Genomic DNA, 18,720 nt, shown 5'->3' on the forward strand with positions numbered 1-18,720 from the left:
TGTGGTAGAGGAGAAACTGGACTATCTCATTGCCTGTCTGTGGGGTTCCATGCTGGATTAGGCTTTGCTTGTATTTGAGAGGGTTTAGTAGCTCCCTAATTGTATTTCCTTAATAATCCTTTTTTTTTTTTTTTTTTTTTTTGGTGGTCTCTACTGGGCTGTCAGGCTGGGTGGGCTGACTTCCCACAATGAAGTATGCAAAATTCCTGCCTCAAGCATGCCATTCTAAATGTTTCCTTCGGTAACCTACAGAAGAGGACCTTTTAAATAGCCCACCAAGGACCCAGTTTAGAAATGATTTATTTTTAAAGTTAACTATGCAGAAAGCGACTTCCCTCTTATATTAAGGAGAAGAAAGAATGAACGACAAGACAAATAGAATGGCTGAGTGATTAGCTCTAGCTCTGCCTTTCCTTACCCTACTATAGACTTTTCTGTGAGGCTAACATTCCCAAACATGGCTTCATTGTGCCTGGTGCCCTTCCCACAAAACAGGACATGATTCAAGTTCCTTTGCCTGGAACCCAGTGTCCCTCACTGTCTGGGTGCTTATCTTTACCATCCTTTGCACGGCCACAGAGGATGATTTTTGTATTTAACAATCTTCTTTGTGCTTCCCTGCCTCCGTGACTTTGGTGCATGTCACTCCAGCCACCTGGGGGGCCCACTTCCTATCCATTTCTATCTCCCTAAATCCCAAACTCATACATTGGGTACCATTTCCTCCACTAAAATATGACCCTCATGACACTCTGAGTTCAGGCTTCCCTACTCCTCTTAGCACCCATGGGGGTGACAACCATATGTCCTGGAGTGGAGATGACAACCCTGGTTTCAGGTGCACTCTCTCTTGTTTCTGATTTGAAACGTATTTTGACTGTGCTGAGAGCAAGTAATTTGTCTTACACAGGGCACTACTCATGAGATTGTATGTTTTAACTTTCTATTTATGAGTTCTTGGTGTAGTGACAGTGACTCACCCATCTTTCTCTGCCTAATGATGCTTGCATGTGGCAGGAATGTCAATTAGCATTTTGGTGAAAAAAATGGAAAGAAGGAGGAGTAATCCAAAAATCACATTGGCAATGTTTACCCGGGTATGATATCAAAAGTACAAATGATAAGAGAAAAAAATAGATAAATTGGACTACGTCAAAGTTAAAAGCTTTTGTCCTGCAAATAATACCACCTTCCAACCCACAGAATGGGAGAAAATATGATGATACTTGCAAATCATATGTCTGAGAAGGGACTTGTGTCTAGAATATATAAAGAACTCAATAATCAAAGAATAAACAATCTAATAAAAAATGGGCAAAGATATCTACACAGGTATTTCTCTAAAAAAGATATAAAAATGGATGATAAACACATGGAAAGATGTTCAGCATCATTAATCTTTAGAAAAATGCAAATCAAAATGACTAGATAGCTCTGCACACCCACTGCAATGGCAAATTGAAAAAGGAAGGCAATAAACCTGGTATGGATGTGGAGGACCTGGAAACTTTTTTTTTTTTTTTTTTTTTTTTTTTTTTTTTGACAGAGAGATCACAAGCAGGCAGAGAGGCAGGCAGAGAGAGAGGAGGAAGCAGGCTCCCCGAGAGAGCAGAGAGCCCGATGCGGGGCTCCATCCCAGGACTCCGAGATCATGACCTGAGCCGAAGGCAGCGGCTTAACCCACTGAGCCACCCAGGCGCCCCAAGACCTGGAAACTTTGTATACTGCTGGTGGGAATGTGAAATGGGACATTCACTTTGCTAAACAATTTGATAGTTCCTCGAAAGGTTAGACATTGAGTTATCATAAGACCCAGCAATTACACTTCTAGGTACATATCCGAGAGAAAGGAAAATGTGTATCCGGACAAAAACTTATGCACAAATGTTTGTGACAACATCATTCATAATAGCCAAATTTTGGAAACACCCCAATGCCCATCAACTGATGAAAGGATAGGTAAAATATGGTGTAGCCATATAATGCGATATTATTTGGCCATAAAAAGGAATTGTACCAGTGCATGTGCATGTTACGACACGGATGAACCAACCAAGCCATTATGCTAAATGAAAGAAACCAGTCACAAAATATCACATTTTCTATGGTCCTGTTTACTGGAAATGTGCAGAATAGGCAAATCTATAGGGACGGAAAGTACATTAGTGGTTGCCTAGGGCTGGGGGTTGTGTGTGAGTGGGATGGGGGTTAAAGCTAATAGTATGGGGTTTCTTTCAGGTGGAAGAAAAGTTAAAATTAGTTGGCAGAGCTGGTTGCATGATCCTGTGAATGTACAAAAAAAATTGGATTCTATACTTTCAATGAGTGAGTTGTATCTCAAGCTGTTAACACACACACACACACAATACATGCATGTGTACACATTCACAATGCAATTTAGAAGTTTTGCTTCAAGATGGTTCCAATGCTTTCTAGAGGACTCATTCCAAATGTCATTTAGTGCATTTCTAGATGTATTAATATCATATTGTAATGTGCTGCTGATATTTTAGAACTTTGCTGAAGACAAGACCCTGTCAATTGATTATATTAACATTCTATTTCCAAAAAGATGTAAAGAAAACTTCAAAATGAAAACTAAAAATCATATTAATTAATCAGATTAATTAACATCAGGCATCGTGACCTTAGACATAGAAAGGCCATAGAAATGAGGAAACTCTGTTGCTTAAATACTGCATAGTTTTTCTTCACTTAAAGCTCCTTTTCTATAACATGAAAAGGCTTTGCTTGTAGTCTGATTCCCCAGCAATTGCCTCTGACTTCCAGAACACGTTCTCCATTCCTCTGAATAAGACTGCATTTTATATTTCTGCTGCACCCACAGGAAAGTAAAATGTGGGCTGCCTGAGGGGAAGTGAACGCGGTCCCCTCCCCCTGCACCCTTCCCATTGTGTGTCCTGTGGTACATCAAAAAGAAGAACCCAGAGACTTTACTGTTTCCTTTGGGGCCAACCAGCTTCCACTGTCCTTTAAAGAGGAACAGGGTGACTCCTATCACTTTCATCCCATCTCACAGACTAACAGCAAATGAGTCAAGTAGTGGTGATTGGTGGGAATGAACTAGAAGCCTGTCAGATGTACAGTAGGATTGCTTGAACCCACCCCTGGTCTTGGTGCTGAAAAATTGGCTCAACAAGAAACATTGCAAATTATCCATGTCCCTGAAGTCCATTGTAGTTTCAAAACTGGTATTTTGGGTTTCCCAGTACTTTGCCACTGTTGCTCGTTTCATTATCACGTCACTCAGCAAGCACAGATTGAAGCCCTCCCAACGACCAGCCCTCACAGTAGAGATGGGGCTGCAGAGAGAACTAACCCTTTGCCTGATGGGAAGATTGGACAATTTCTGTGATGTGTGATAAGAAAGGAAGCCAAAGAGTGTTGGGATTCAGAGGTGGGAGACATAATCTCTACCTAGGAAATGGTTGAAGGAGAGATAATTTAAGCTGTGTCTTCAAGGATGAGTATGAGTTTGCCAGACCACAAAGAGTTGGGGGGAGGCTGGTGGTGATGGCAGGTCGGAGAGAGGGAAGAACAAGCACTTGAAATGCTCAGCAGCTGAAGGGGCTTTGAATACTTAAGGGAGAAACTGTTGCCAGAGACTAGGACAAGTTCAAGATGGGGCAGACTGGAGATGAAGGGGAGGTATCAGGTCAATTTTCAGAAGACCTGGGATAGGATGTTAAGAGTTCCAGTAACATCCAGCAAGGAATAGGCAGCCAATATGGTCTCTGTACAAAGGAGCAGTGGGGTTATGGTTGTTTTTTAGCAAATTACAGCTGCTAACAGTGGCGACGTTGATGACTTTCTGCTGTGCACCAAACACAAATATTTGAATTTATGTTCCCAAGAAGCAGAGATGTTTCCTACACTTGTCTTGCTGTGTCCATCCTTAGTTTACAACTGCAACGTATGGCCTGTGTTCCCAAAGTTCTCTTCCAAGTCACCATTTAGAACCTGGAAGTTTCCCTATAGAACTAGTATTCTTCATAGTCTTATGTAACCCATACCACGACTGAGGTCATGACAGTCCCACTGGAGAACCCAAGCCCTGAGGTTGTCTGGCCTTAGCGCAGCCCCTGGTGTGTGGGGTAAGCGCTTGATAACAGTATGTGGAATGAATAGGAAATTGATTCAGAATTCTAACTAGCCATATTAGGAGCTGACTTCCCCTTTCTCGGATGGTAAAGGGCATCTTCAGCTCTTGGCTTTATCGCAAAACTCTCGGGATGACAAGATGGGTAGGGAGACAGGAGCAAGAGTTAAAGGATGGCCTGAACTTGGCAGGGAAACAGGGCCAGAGGCAGCTGTGGTCACAGCTACAATATAGCTGGGCTTGTCCTTGGAGCTTCTTACTGCCTTTCATTTGTCGGCATCCTCCCTTCCTTCCTCCCCATCCCCAGTTCTGGAGACTACGCCCATGTAGTCCTGCCCTCCAAAGGGACTAACATTAGCTCATTCCTTCCCTTCTGTCCTTTCATCTCTCCCAACTCCCAGCCTCCCTTTGACCAGAGGCAGGATGCTTGGGAGGAGAGGTGAGCAATGACGGACGTATCAAATTTCCACCTGTGGGGAGGGCTGGGGTCAAAACCTGCTTGGAGATGGTAATAGCAATTGCCATTTATGGAGTGTAAACTATACACAAGGCCTGTGCCAAGCGTATTACATGCATTATTTTACTCTCTCAGTCCATGGCTAATAGGTACTATTGTCCCCATTTTACAGAGGAGCAAGTTGAGGTTCATAGATGCTGAATACTTAAATAGCTTGCCTAGTGAGTTGCAGAGTTGGGATTTGAGCCCATGTCCTTTTTTTTTTTTTATCAATTTCTTTCTTTTTTTTTTTTTTAAGATTTTATTTATTTATTTGATAGAAGCACAGGAGAGAGGAAACACAAGCAGGGGGAGTGACAGAGGGAGAAGCAGGCTTCCTGCTGAGGAGGGAGCCCAATAGGGGGCTTGATCCCAGGACCCCGGGATCATGCCCTGAGTCAAAGGCAGACGCTTAACGACTGAGCCACCCGCGCGCCCCTTGAGCCCATGTCTTTTTTGTCTCTGGAGGTTACTGTTCCTCTTGGAATTTTGAGTGCCAATCCCATAACTCTTGGTTCTGAGCCCTTCCTTCTGAAGAAGTGTGGAGAGTGAGGGCTGGTTGTTTATCCTACTCAGATTCTGGCTCTGGAAGCTTTCAGAGAAAAATCACAGCAATTTCACATTCCCGGTTTTCTTTCTACCCTCCTGACAGTAAACCTAGCAATACCAGGTTTTCGTTATGCAAAAGAAATACTAATTACTATCATTTATCCATAATTACTACATAGCACACTCACGATTACATATATCATTGCCTGTGTCAGGGTAACTTTTGTCTCCATTTTTATTTGATTACGCTAAATTCTGTTCATGTAGTGCCAGCCTTCACAGTTCATTGATCACACATGTCATCTTAAACTTAGGCCTAATAAAATCAGGGAGGATCTTGAGTGGGGGGAAAGCAGTGTCAGGGGCAAGGAGCTCCATTACCAGGTGAAGGCATTTGGAGGGACATCCTGTGGGCACTTGGAAACCCAGAAATCACTGAGAGAGGGAAGCAGCTCGGCCAAGGCCACAATTTAAAAGGGGGGTGAGTCTGAGGGTGGTGGGCAGATTGATTTAGGTGGCCAAGACTGGTAGCTGGAGATAATTTATGAAGTGCAGAAAGCAGACCATCACAGGAAAGCCCTCTTCCCAGATTTAAGAAGCTTGAGTTTATAATCCTAACTACCACTTGCAAACTCTGACTTCAGATGTGTGCCTGATGGCAGTTTTCTTATCTAGATTGATTTATTGGTTTTCAGTCTCTTCTAGTCCCCCAAACCCGGTAATTTCCAAACAGCAGGAAGGGCCATACAAAGGTTGGGCTGTGAGAGAGGCTGAAAATGAATCAAAAGGAATCCAAGATACTCCAGATAATTCAGGAGGTTCTCTTCCATGCTTACAGGGTAGTTCATTAGTGTTAGTGTTTTAGCATCGAGAACAAGAGTGATATGGAAGAAGAGTTTTTCCCTAGCAGATGCGGGAAAGTAAAAATGGGTCCGTTTGCCTGCAGTGCCTCCAAGTTTAGCTTGTCCCTTCCAGCTGCCCTCCCAGTGAGCCCCGGGGAAAGGGTGTGTCCAGGTGTGCGATTTTGCATTTTAGGACAGGATTTTCTTGAGTGCAGTTTGGGCAAAGTGGGGTCCCACTTTACTGGAGGAAGATCTTCTGGAGGTCTGTGATAGTTAAGGTAATGCTGGGTGCCTTAATCTCAGTGATGTAGTACAATGGAAATGTACTTCTCACTCTTGTGTAGCTCAGTTTTGACAGCAGGGAAGAGTGGAGGTGACTTTGCTTCAGGCAGTGGTTCAAGGATCTGAGATGATAGAGACTCTATCCTTAACACATGTCTTCTCTCTCCGGTCTTTCTTCATGTGAACATCTAACCCATAAATGGGGAAGAAGAGGGAAAAGGGAGAGTTACTTGGGAGAAGTTTTAGGGTCAGGCCTGGGTGTGATAATATACTATTCTGCCTACACCCCATTGGCCAGAACTCTGTTATAGGGCTACAGAAAATTGCAAAGAGGGTGGAAAATGTAGCCCGGGTGGAAATGTGTGCTTAGGAGGGAGAGGAGATGAATTTGGTCGGTGATCTCTGTCACAGGAGCTGTATTAGAATAATTCATAGTCAGTCCCAACTTCTTGGAATTCCAAGACAAAGGCCTTGTAAAGCTCTTTTGATCTCTTCTTTGAGTATGTTCAAGGCAGGTGGCATAAACGTTCTGGATAATCCACATTCTATATAATGCATAGCAGCAACCCTCAAAGATTTGGTGGATGTTAATGATGGCAATTTTCATTCCATCACTGTTTCCTTCATATAAATTCTTGTTTGGTTCAGGCTTCACTTTTCCCTACATTCTAGTCCATTTTTCTTGACCCCAGAGGGCTTATTAATGTTCGTCCTTTTGCTGAGGCAACTCTAAAAAGAAATCTTTAAAAATGACATCTGTAACAGATTTATGATCAGGGTTAAATTGATCTCATGCTTCAGTTCAAAAACAGTTGCCATGTTAGATTAAATGTAAGTGCTTATACCTTCATTCAGGGTACATGGTCAAAAAAACCCAGAAAGTGATCAAGGAAACCACGTAGAAAAATACTATGGAACCAAATTAGAAGGGACACAGAGTAGGTAATTTTGTGATCATAGCTGCCTATCGCAGCTGTACAAACCAAGGTAATGAGACGGTGATGTAATCTCTTGTAAAGAATAAAGTGATTTCCCATGAGATTAAACATGAACTTCCCAACCCTGTGTGTAAGGTCTAGATATCTCTTTTGGTCTCCCCTAAACCCTAGGATCATTATGAGACTTGAATTCATGAATTGAACGACTTGTAGAGTAAGCTGAATTTTACAATCTTTTTAAAATTTTGCCTTTAATGTTTATGTCACAGTTCAATGGCAAACTTCTCATTGGTTTCGTTCCTGATGTCTGGATGGTCTTGTAATGTGACCTTTGTATCTGTATTCTCAGTGTTGGGACTCTTGCAGAACTATTATCTTAGCAGCTGGAAGAATCGGAATGAACCAGAAACTCTCCATCCCAGAATAGAGATTTGAGATTTTTCTTTTTAGTCGCAGATAGAGACAGATTTCTTCATTTCTGTTTTATGACCATTAAACAATGGTTGAGAGGTTCCCAATGGTTGGATATTAGGTATTAACAGAGAGTTCATGAATGCAGCCTGTGGTCTAATCAGAACATGAGTCTCATTTCCTAGCTGTCTCAACAATTGTTTATTTAAGGAATCAAATCTTTAATCTTTTAAGAACTGTATTCAATAGAATTCGTGCCGAGCGTGTCTTTAATTCAACTTCTCAGAAACTCAGGATGGCCCGTGCACTACGTGGTGTGACAATGAGCCACAGATGTGCACAGTTCGTGTCTTCCTGTGGGTTTTAAATCTGTTAGTGAGCATGCGCCATGAGGGAGCAACCTGGGGTCTATCGTTTCTTCCTTTGTGTCCCTGTAACCAGCTTCAGGCCAGAACATCAGGCTCCATAAATATTTGTTGAGTATGTGAAGGAACATATGGAATAGCCTTCCTTGATACAGGTCACGGTGTGTTTCAGATTTAGAATATGAGTTTAGTAGACACCATTTAATTTCTGCCATATAAGAAACACATTATTTGTGCTTGCCTTTAATGTCATTAACTTTTTCCTAATTGAGGATTATCCCAGATCATGACTTGTCTTCCTGTTTCTAGTCATTTCTTATCACACGTAGATTAGGCAAGCTATACACATTTGCTGACTTGATTCATTAATGTGAGATTTTTGTCCAAGGTGGCCAGAAAAAGAAAATAAGGAAAACTTACCTTAGTCTTCGCCAGCTGGCTAATGGAAAACTTGAAACTAAAATGACCTGAACTGGGGCGCCTGGGTGGCTCAGTGGGTTAAAGCCTCTGCCCTCGGCTCAGGTCATGATCCCAGGGTGGGTCCTGGGATGGAGCCCTGCATTGGGCTCTCTGCTCAGCAGAGCCTGCTTCCCCCCACCTCTGCCTGCCTCTCTGCCTACTTGTAATTTCTGTCTGTCAGATAAATAAATAAAATCTTTAAAAAAATTTAAAAATAAAAATAAAATGACCTGAACTTACTTAGCAAAAAAGGGGTGCGCGTAGTAGACCACATGGGTATGAGTGTATAAATTTCCATTTACCAAACGCTTGCAATGCACATTGTCCCATTGGCTCTTCACCACAATCCTGGATGGAAGGTGAGGTTTTCAAAATCCCCATTAAGGGAAAACTCACACTCTGCTCAAGGGACTTCTAGTGGCCTGTGGCTAATGAGTGTAGAGTTTAGCTCTTAAAACCTAGATTACTTATTCCAAATTCACTACACCTTCCTCTTCATTAAGTGTTAAAGGTTTATTCTTTGTGTATGTGTGAGTGTCGAGTTGTACTTTGATGGCACATACTGAAGCAGGACTTTCTAAAGCACAAAGTTTCCATATAAAATGACTGGCCTAAGACATGAAGGCTGTCTTGGCTGTGGTGCGAACCAGCTGTGCATGTCTCTGAGGGAGGTCTTCCCATCTGTCTGGGGCTGTCTTTTCTTCTACAAAAATGGTGGAATGAATACATGACCTGTCTCTACAGGACAGGATAGTTGGAGACAGTGGATCTCAGAGGGTTCATGAATATAAAATATAATCATTGCTTTTTTTTTTTTTTAAGATTTTATTTATTTATTTGACAGACTGAGATGACAAGCAGGCAGAGAGGCAGGCAGAGAGAGAGGAGGAAGCAGGCTCCCTGCTGAGCAGAGAATCCCATGTGGGGCTCCATTCCAGGACCCTGAGATAATGACCTGAGCTGAAGGCAGAGGCTTTAACCCACTGAGCCACCCGGGCGCCCCATAATCATCACTTTAAAGCCTGTCATCAAGAACTATTTATTGAAAATATTTATATTTAATTTATATAGGTAGGCGATAGGGGTTGTTAGTAAAATTGCAGGTGAATATCCTTGACTGTTACCCATTGCTGTATTTTTTGAACTTCTCATCTGTCTCCTAATGTGTGCAAGAAATGTCCTCAGTTTAATGCAAAATACAAGACAGGCAGGTGTTGGGCACTCCCGCAATGTCAATTCGGTGTAATCTTTTATTGTTGTGTACTGTAAACTGCGTATGGGACTAGAGCAATGTTTATACAAAAAAAAAAAAAAAAAAAAAAAACCACCCCAAAAACACAGCTGCCTTGATCTTGAAAGCATTCCAATTATTTAAGAGCACTTTGGCTTTTTATTTTTTAATTTGTGGTTAAACATTTTGTCAGAGGTTTTGTTTTTTTTGTTGGGTTTTTTTTTTTTTTTTTTTTTTTTTTGGTGGCTCTTTTGTGGTTAAGGTCCAGCATCTCGTGTGACAGGAAAGATTTCTGCCATATAATTCGGGAAAAGACAGCTATAATAGAGTCTATTAAAAAAATCTGAACCTGAATAAAAGAGGAGTTGATGGTGCATTGCTACTAAACCTATTAATACAAAGGTGCCTTTTAGAGATTTTGCTTATTTATTTAACAGACAGAGATCACAAGTAGGCAGAGAGTCAGGCAGAGAAAGGAAGGGAAGCAGGCTCCCTGCTGAGCAGGGAGCCAGACGCAGGGCTTGATCCCAGGACCCTGGGATCATGACCTGAGTCAAAGGCAGAGGCTTGAACCCACTGAGCCACCCAGGTGCCCCCAAAGATGCCTTTTAAAGGAGGATTTTCAGTTTATAAATTCTTTAATAGGGTATTTGTTATTCTTTCTGCTTTGGCTAATTAGCAACAAAGGTTGGGGGATCTGGTAGCAGTGGTATTTTATTTCATTAGAATATTGAAAAGTATTAGAATAAGTAGTTGATCTAAAATGCAATGAATTGAATGAGTATAAAATAAATGCTTACAGACAAATGTAGAGAAACATTGATAGAGACCTTACTATGCACCAGGCTCTGTGCTAACTCCTTACATATTTTGTCCCATTTAAGACTCAGTGACCCCCTGTGCAATTAGTACTATTGTATTTCTATATTACAGTCAAGGCTGAAGTTAAGGGACTTGCCCTAAGTAATAGCCCCAGAGAATGGCAGAGCTGGGCTTTGGATTCAGTCAGTTGGACTCCAGAGCCAATGCTCTCAGTCCCCTGCCAGCTCCACATCCAGTCTGCAGTCCACAGTGGTGAAAAAGGATGTAGGTCCACATGTATCCATAAGGCATATGCTCCAAGGCACATTGTTGTCCCTCCAAGTACTATTGGTAAGTGGTAAAACAAGGTGGAGGACAGTGCTTACTTATGCTACATCTGTCCTTTAAAAAAAAATTGTATGTATCTCTATATATTTTCTTTGAAAGGTCTTTAAGGTCGCCTTCAGGGAATAGTCTGGGACCCTAGGGGACTGGGGTTACGGTGAGACTTAGGTCTTTTGAATCCTTTTGAATTGCCAATACTGTGCACAGATACTATTTTAAAATCCAGTTAAACATGACATTGTTAAGAACTAGTGAAAAAAGTAACATGTCCTAGGTGTTCATATATTTAAAAACTTCACTTTGGAGACATCATATCTATCTGCTTATTTTAAAGCATGAGACACGGAACATTAACACTGCACACGAGAATGTGCTGATCCAGGAAACTTGGATTCTGGGCCTGATTATGCCACTCATCAGCTCTGGAGAAGTTACTCATTCATCATCATCAGGCTTCAATTTTCTAAGCTGTAAAATGAGGAGAGAACAAGCTGTCTTCCGATTTGAAAAACCAGTAATTCCAAAATAAGTCATAAAGAAGCACTTTTTAAAAAAGATTAGGTTCCTACTTAAAACTAAGCAGGCTCATGAGAAGAGTGCCATCTTGGCTGTCACTGGGCGAAAAGCACGTGTCTCCTCTGAGCAGTGCCTGTTGGTGGGAGCGTGCTGAAATTGCAGTGAAAGTTACCGAAACAGACGGACTGATCCTTGATGCGAAACCAGGATCCCAGCTGTCATGGTTCTCAGTTCATGAATACAGTGTGTCAAAGTCAAACAGAAGCTGAATTCAAGACTAATTGCCAACCTGTGTCAATGACTCTTTTGTTACTGATTTGTAGAGATCTATCAAGCATAGGTTCTTCCGAATTTTCTATCATTCTGGACTCTGTGAATTACAACAGAAGTTGGCAAACTTACTCTGTAAAGAGCCAAATAGTAAAAATTGTATGCGTTGTGGGCCATATGTTCTCTGTCATAGTAACTCAACTCTGCTGTCACAGAAGCAGCAGTAGATAGTACATAAATGAATGGCTATGGCTGGCCTCCAGTACAGCTTTATTTACAAAAACAGGCACTGGGCCATATTTGGCCCATGGTTCCTAGTTTGCTGGACCCCGAGTTGTGATAAATGCCTCCCTTAGTTTTCTCTTTGCACTGCAATCCTGAGATAAGTTACCGGATGGCCTCCCCTCTCTAATTCCTGAATGTGGGAATAAACGCTTCCCTTCTGCAGCTCCCTGCCTTCCATTATTCCTTTCTGAATAACCTAGTTCACAAGTGCAACATTCCACCACATCACCCTGATGCCAGCCCTATTTTCCTTTTCCAGATTGCCTTCCTTGTTTCTTTTCGCTCTGAACTCTTTCTTGAAGACAGGGAGTTAGAGTTGTTTTTTTTTTTTTTTACATTCCTTTGCTTATATTACCATTTTTACGTGATTTCAACCTTGACCCCCAAGATGTTTTGCTCACATATCTTCTGTACCCAGGGAATTGTGGTAAGCCTTATTTAGAGTCTTTAAGCCATGATTGGTTAACTTCTCACTAACCATTCTCTTCCCTTTCTTAAGTGAAGATCGCCCACATTTAACAAGCCACTCTCAATGAGCAAAAGGGATCTGGAGGTGGAATTAGTCTTGGCAAATTATTTGCAAAGACAGATGTTGGTCTCTGAACTTAATGCATTCCTGGAGAGACCCCTGCCTTGGCCAGGAGAATTGGGAACATGACTTGTCTGTGGTAATAATCTCTGGCTCCAGTCCTAGACAGTTCCCTCCTGACCTCTATCACGTTCATATCCGTGTCCTTTCCCTTGGTGCACCTTCCCGTCTGCATCCCTTCTCTCCCAGCATTCCTCAGTTCTAAAACTTCACCTGCTATGGACAAACTTGATGTTGGCAAAGCTCTCCACTTGTATGCATGAAGGCTCATCGATTACTGCGATTTACTACATGCTTTAAATTCAATGCTTTTCCTATTCAGCAATTTAGCCGTAGCCCCGGATAAAGGTGATTTGTGCGATCCGTCTTGCTTTATGCCTCACTTGACATTCTGCCTTTTTCATGACAGGTTGCTGAATGCTATAAAGCCAGGACTTGTTAAAAAGATCAATAGATTGCCTACCCCCATTGCGGGATTGGTGAGTATCCAGAATTGAGATTTATTTTCCAATATTCCTTAGCTCTAACCTAAGGGTCATGACAGTGCCATTTATTACAGTTCTCCCCTGCAATATATGTTACACTTGAATGAGGATACATTGAATCCATTAAACTGAGAGGTCACTTAAAAATGAAAGATCACAGTTATGCCTAAATGGCATTTTAATCTTTGTTTGTATCCTTCCCATGAATGATAAGGATGGTCCTCATCATTCTTAAAGAGGTGAATTTGTTTTGGGGTGAGAGGCTGATAATTAGGTTGACCCCAAGGGGAGGAATGTGATTGTAATTATGGTTTTCTCATTTCGTTTTTTACTGCATTCCCCTGGAAGGTAGGGGAGGGGAGGTAGAGAAGGAGAATTTCATGATTTACAAGCAGGACTTCCATCATAAATTGCTGGTTTTGGCTTTAAAATCTACTTGTGTTTAAATACCACATTTGGAGACCAAATCTCTTCTAAAGACATAATGGGTGCTAAGGTGATCCTTATGTCATCGGGAGACTTGTCTCAGAAAAGCCCTTGCCCTCCTGAACCTATCCGTTTAGACAGACAAAACTCATGGGGTCACATGTGGTCAGAAGCTGAAGTTTTTAATGCATTGATATATAATTCCTGGCGACTCATGTTAATTATTTAGTTGATGTTGCCTTTTAGGTGAAAAGAGGGAAAGTGGAAGATCAAGAAGACAAACATAGCTTAGTTCTGGAAGGACCGTGCACACATACACGTGTGCACAAAATGCTAAGGATGTATGTGGCCCAGTAAGGACTCACTGACTGTTTCCAGTGCGACCCTCTTCTCTGCATGTGGTTTGGCAGAAAACAATTAGAAAAATGTCAAGAATTTAGGCAGGCTCCTACACAGACCTTACTGAGGGTTGTCAGAAAGTTTCTTAGCCGAATCAGGATGACTAATTAAAATTAGAGGCACCTCCCTCCCCCTGCAAAAAGAGATTGTGTTTGTGAACCGTAAGGGTTTTGGTAATAAGGTTTGTGGTTTCAGCAACTTGAATGCAATAGATTTTTTTTTTAATCATAAGAATTGATATTTCTGTGAATGTGTTTTATTTCCCATATTGGTCAGTAGGTAAGCTGGTAATTACTCTTTAAAAAAATCTTTCTAATGTTGTTTGTTGGAATCATGTAGCCAGGTAAGTTAACAGATGGCTAGACAGTAGATAAATCTGGAAGGAATGGATTTGAATATTTTATAAAATAAATAATCTCTATATCTGTATTATGTATTACATATAGTAATGTGTGTATATATTATTTTAGAATTTTTATGAAGTTCATTTCTTCCAAATGTTAAGGTCACAGTCTTAATAATGCTGACAAATATCTGTTTGGCCTCAAGCCTGTGGCATCTCCTGACCTTGGAACTCTGGGATTTTATGTTATAGGAATAAAATGCACAGCATGAAATCAAGGGAGGTCTCAGTAAAATCCATAGAAACCGAAGCAATAGCCCAGAGACCAGAAAAGGAGAAAAGGGTTTTGAAACTTTAATTCAAATGTGAATTATAACTAATTCTAGCAAAATTACAGGTTTAGGACATGTGCGTTGATCTTTATAGCATTTCTTATCATGGATCAAATGTTACCCTTCACATACTGCCTCCACTTTAGAGCAGGCAGGAGTTTGATTCAAGAGAACAAGGGGCCCTGGTTGCTTTCCTCCCACTGCTCTCCTTGACTTTTATTTCTCCTCTTCTCCTTTCCATTTGAGTTTCCTTTCTGCTTTGTCCTTTCCATCATTTTTCCTCTTTCTTGCCCTTTTCCGAATAACACTTCCTCACTGATCTTCATTCTTTATCACTTATATCTTTTTTTTTTTAAGATTTTTTTTATTTGTCAGAGAGAGGGAGAGAGAGCAAGCACAGGCAGACAGAATGGCAGACAGAGGCAGAGGGAGAAGCAGGCTCCCTGCTGAGCAAGGAGCCCGATGCGGGACTCGATCCCAGGACGCTGGGATCATGACCTGAGCCGAAGGCAGCTGCTTAACCAACTGAGCCACCCAGGCGTCCCAATCACTTATATCTTTTATACCAGTTTGTTATCGTGGTCGTTTGTAGTAAGAAATATATTTAGTCTTTGTCCATGTCTAGCACAGAGCTCCTAAAACCCTTGGAATTTCCTAAGCAGTAAGAGCCACGGGGACATCTTTGTAGTAATATTTGGTCTTTTGTCATTGGTTCTTGAAATAGCGCTAGTCCTGTAAAGTTTGAAGGAGTGTCTGGTTATTCACAACAAGCCCCTTTCAACCACACCTGACTTTATGTTAATGAGGTAGGTGACTTCTGGAAAGCCCCAAGGTGGGGGGTGGAGGATGGTTGCCAGGGGAACCCAACCAGGTGATTGGAGGGTTGGAACGTTCAGCCCCACCCCCAAACCTCAGTGAAGGGGGAGGGCTGGAAGTTGAGTTCAGATGCCAGTGGCCAATGGAGCCTCCATAAAAACCCAAAAGGGTGGGGTCTGGAGAGCTTCCTGGTTGGTGAACCCAGGGAAATTTGGGGAGAGTGGCGGGCCCAGAAAGTGTGGTAGTTCTCTGCCCCTTCCCACATGTCTTGCCCTATTACGTACTTTTCCATGTGGCTATTCATCTGTATCCTTTATAATATCCTTTATAGTAAACTAGTAAATATCAGTCCATGTTTTTCTGAGTTCTGTGAGCCACTCTAGCAAATTAATCAAGCCCAAGGAGGGGGTCATGGGAACCTCAGATTTATAGCCCATTGGTCAGAAACACAGGAGACAACTTGGCTTTGGGATTGTTACCTGAAGTGGGGAGGGGAGCCAGTCTCACGGGACTGAGCCCTTAATCTGTGGGATCTGACACAATCTCCAGGTACAGAGTATCAGAACTGAGTTAATTACATGATGGTGTTGGAAACACACACAACAGAGTTATCCTTAGTCCTTCTGAAAATACTTATCTAAATGTAATTAATTGCTACCCATTCATTAATGATTCCTGATACTACAAATCTGGTCAGATGTGTTTCCTTACCTACAATTACCTTCAAAACAGCATTGCCAAAAACTCGTACAGTAGTTGGGTTTCTGGCAAGAAACAAAACTGCCACCCTTCTCTCCTCCATCCCCCCATTCTGTTAATGTTCTTCTAGGTTCTTTCTGAAGAAAACAGATCTGTTGTCTGATTTCTTTCTGCATGCATGTTCTTATCTGTCTCCATGATTCCCACTTTTCATAGCACTGACCTAAATCATCATTGCTCACCACATTTTTTCTCCTGAACTCTGGACCTCTTGTTCTGTTTACTGGACAGCTCCATCTCAATGTCCTACCAGCACCACAATGTAACATATTCAAATTAGACTTAAATGACCACTCCCACCCACTGATTTCCCAGTGCCAATAAAGGCATCACAGACCTATAGTTGCCCAAGTTCAGTTCTCAGAGAATCTGGCAGCTTTCCCCCATCTGTCTGCTTGTCTGCATCTCCTTGACCCCGGGACAAGGCCTAGAGTAGGCCTCCTCTCTTGCCTGGATTATTACAGTCAACCCACAGTTCCTCAAACATTATTTACTCTCATGTACAATGCCTTTGCTCATGATACTTCATGTGAATATAATGCTTTCCCCTTGGATTCTCAACACAATCCCATTTATTTATCAAGACCCAGTGAAAAACCACTTCCTTTGGGAAGCCTTTAATGTTTATGGTGCATATGACCTTTTATCATAGAATAACAGCATTTCTTAGTTTAGGAAAAATGGAATATATTAGAGAGATAAAAGACAACTCTTTTGAAATATGCTTTGGGGAGTAAGATTTTGAAAAACTGTTGTTAACAATTTGAAATAGAAGGTATATAAATGGTTTAATATTCATGTTAAGACATTGTAGCTTTAAACAGTTAATTGGCCATGATCACAGTTACCAATATGTATGGTGGGTACAAACAACGAAAGGTGTCCTGCTGATGCACTAAGAAGTCACAGCATCACTTTGATAGAATGTCTGCCAAAATATTTGGCCTGAATCCAACTCTGAGGGAATAATCAGAAAAGTCCACTATGAGAGGACATACCATGGAGACACCTTCCCTCCCCAAAAGGCTAGAAATATGGTTACAGATGAAAGGTGACTAAGGCGATATGCCAAAAGACATGTGATCCTTGATTGAGAAGGAGCACCTGTGAAAGACATTTTTGGGACAACTGGAGGAATTTGACGTGGATCGAATATTAGATGATAGTATTTTCTCAGTCTTGAACTTCCTGCATCTGAAAACTATATTGTCAAAGATTGTTCAGCAAATAGAAGACTGTGTCTGCAGTGTATAATTTTATATACACAAACACTGGAGAGAGTGAGAGAGAGAGACCGAAAGGAAGGAAGAGAGGGAGGAAAATGTGGCAAAATGTTGGCTCTAGAGAAAGGGTCTACAGTTTGCATGATACTGTTCTTGCAACTCTTCTGTAGGCTTAAAAATTTGCAATATAAAGAGTTGGAGATTAAAAGACATTACTTCTCTTTTCTTGAGGGGCTAGGGTGGGCGACCTTGAGTAAGCAGTAGATTTGACTATCTTGGGTCAGCAGAGATGCAGTCTTTATTTATTTATTTATTTGACAGAGAGGGATCACAAGTAGGCAGAGAGGAGGAAGAGAGAGAGGGAAGCAGGCTCCCTGCTGAGCAGAGAGCCTCATGCGGGGCTCAATCCCAGGACCCTGACATCACGACCCAAGCCGAAGGCAGCAGCTTAACCCACTGAGCCACCCAGGCGCCCCTGAGATGCAGTCTTTTATGTGAGCACATTCTTCACATGACATTTTCTTCCTCTTTTATTTGTGACAGTCAGGAAAGAGCAGACAGAGCCCCTCAGGTGCTACCCACAGACCTCTAGTCTGGTTTGAACTCTTGTCAGGGGGTTAACAGGTCCTTGACCATCTAGCGATCAAGAAGTCCTCAGTAGCAGGGGCCACGGAGACCTAAGAAGCGTGGCCAGGAGGGTTTTCATGCCTAGAACCCATGCCTGTGTGTCTTAATTGCCTGGTGTTGAGAAGAATCCATTAAGATGGCCCAGCTGCTTGACTTGAAGATAAATAGAAAAGTGTGTTTTCACAGAGCAACCCCAAATTATAAACACGTGTAGATTTACAAAGGCATGAATAGGTGTAGTTCAGCCCCTGAGTTGAGCTGTGGTTACAAAGAATTCAGGGGTGAAGGTGTTAAAACAAAGTAGTTGAAAATGATTTCCTGGCAAGGATGCAAAGACCCTGGATCCGGGTCTGGGTTTCTTCTGTAATGATTGCTGACATATGCAGCCGCGTGGTGACCGCCTGCAGATGCTCGCATTCTTTTTTAGGTGTTGGTGATACAGTGAGCTGTTGCCAGAGACAAAGACCTCAAATTTAGGTCTTGGCATACCAAGGAAGTTGAAAAATGCTGCCCTTTAATCTGCCAGTGTGTCAGGATTGCACAATCAAGCCACATCTCAAAATGTAATTTAATGGTCATTAGAGATTGTGCGAAATTCTCTTTCATCCCAGAAACAGACTATGTGGAAGAGACACAAATGTATGAAATCCTTGCTAACAATAGGAACTTAGGGATGAAGCTTTCTCTTGCACAGATTTTAATTGTAACAGCCATTGTGTGTGTGTGTGTGTGTGTGTGTGTGTGCGTGCGCGCGCATGCGTGCGCGCACCCACGCATGTGCACATGTATGAAGTATAATGGGAAAGAGATG

The 18,720-nt window shown here is 41.9% G+C and overlaps 1 protein-coding gene across 1 annotated transcript in view; it reads left to right on the forward strand.

The window, feature by feature from the left end:
• LIMCH1 (LIM and calponin homology domains 1) overlaps positions 1–18,720 on the forward strand; it is a 326,061-nt gene that overhangs the window by 146,225 nt on the left and 161,116 nt on the right. Inside the window, 1 exon segment of the mRNA XM_047719180.1 lies at positions 12,909–12,978. Coding sequence (XP_047575136.1) covers positions 12,909–12,978 — 70 coding nt within the window.

This window comes from Lutra lutra, chromosome 2, assembly GCF_902655055.1.
Source record: "Lutra lutra chromosome 2, mLutLut1.2, whole genome shotgun sequence".
Taxonomy (NCBI): domain Eukaryota; kingdom Metazoa; phylum Chordata; class Mammalia; order Carnivora; family Mustelidae; genus Lutra; species Lutra lutra.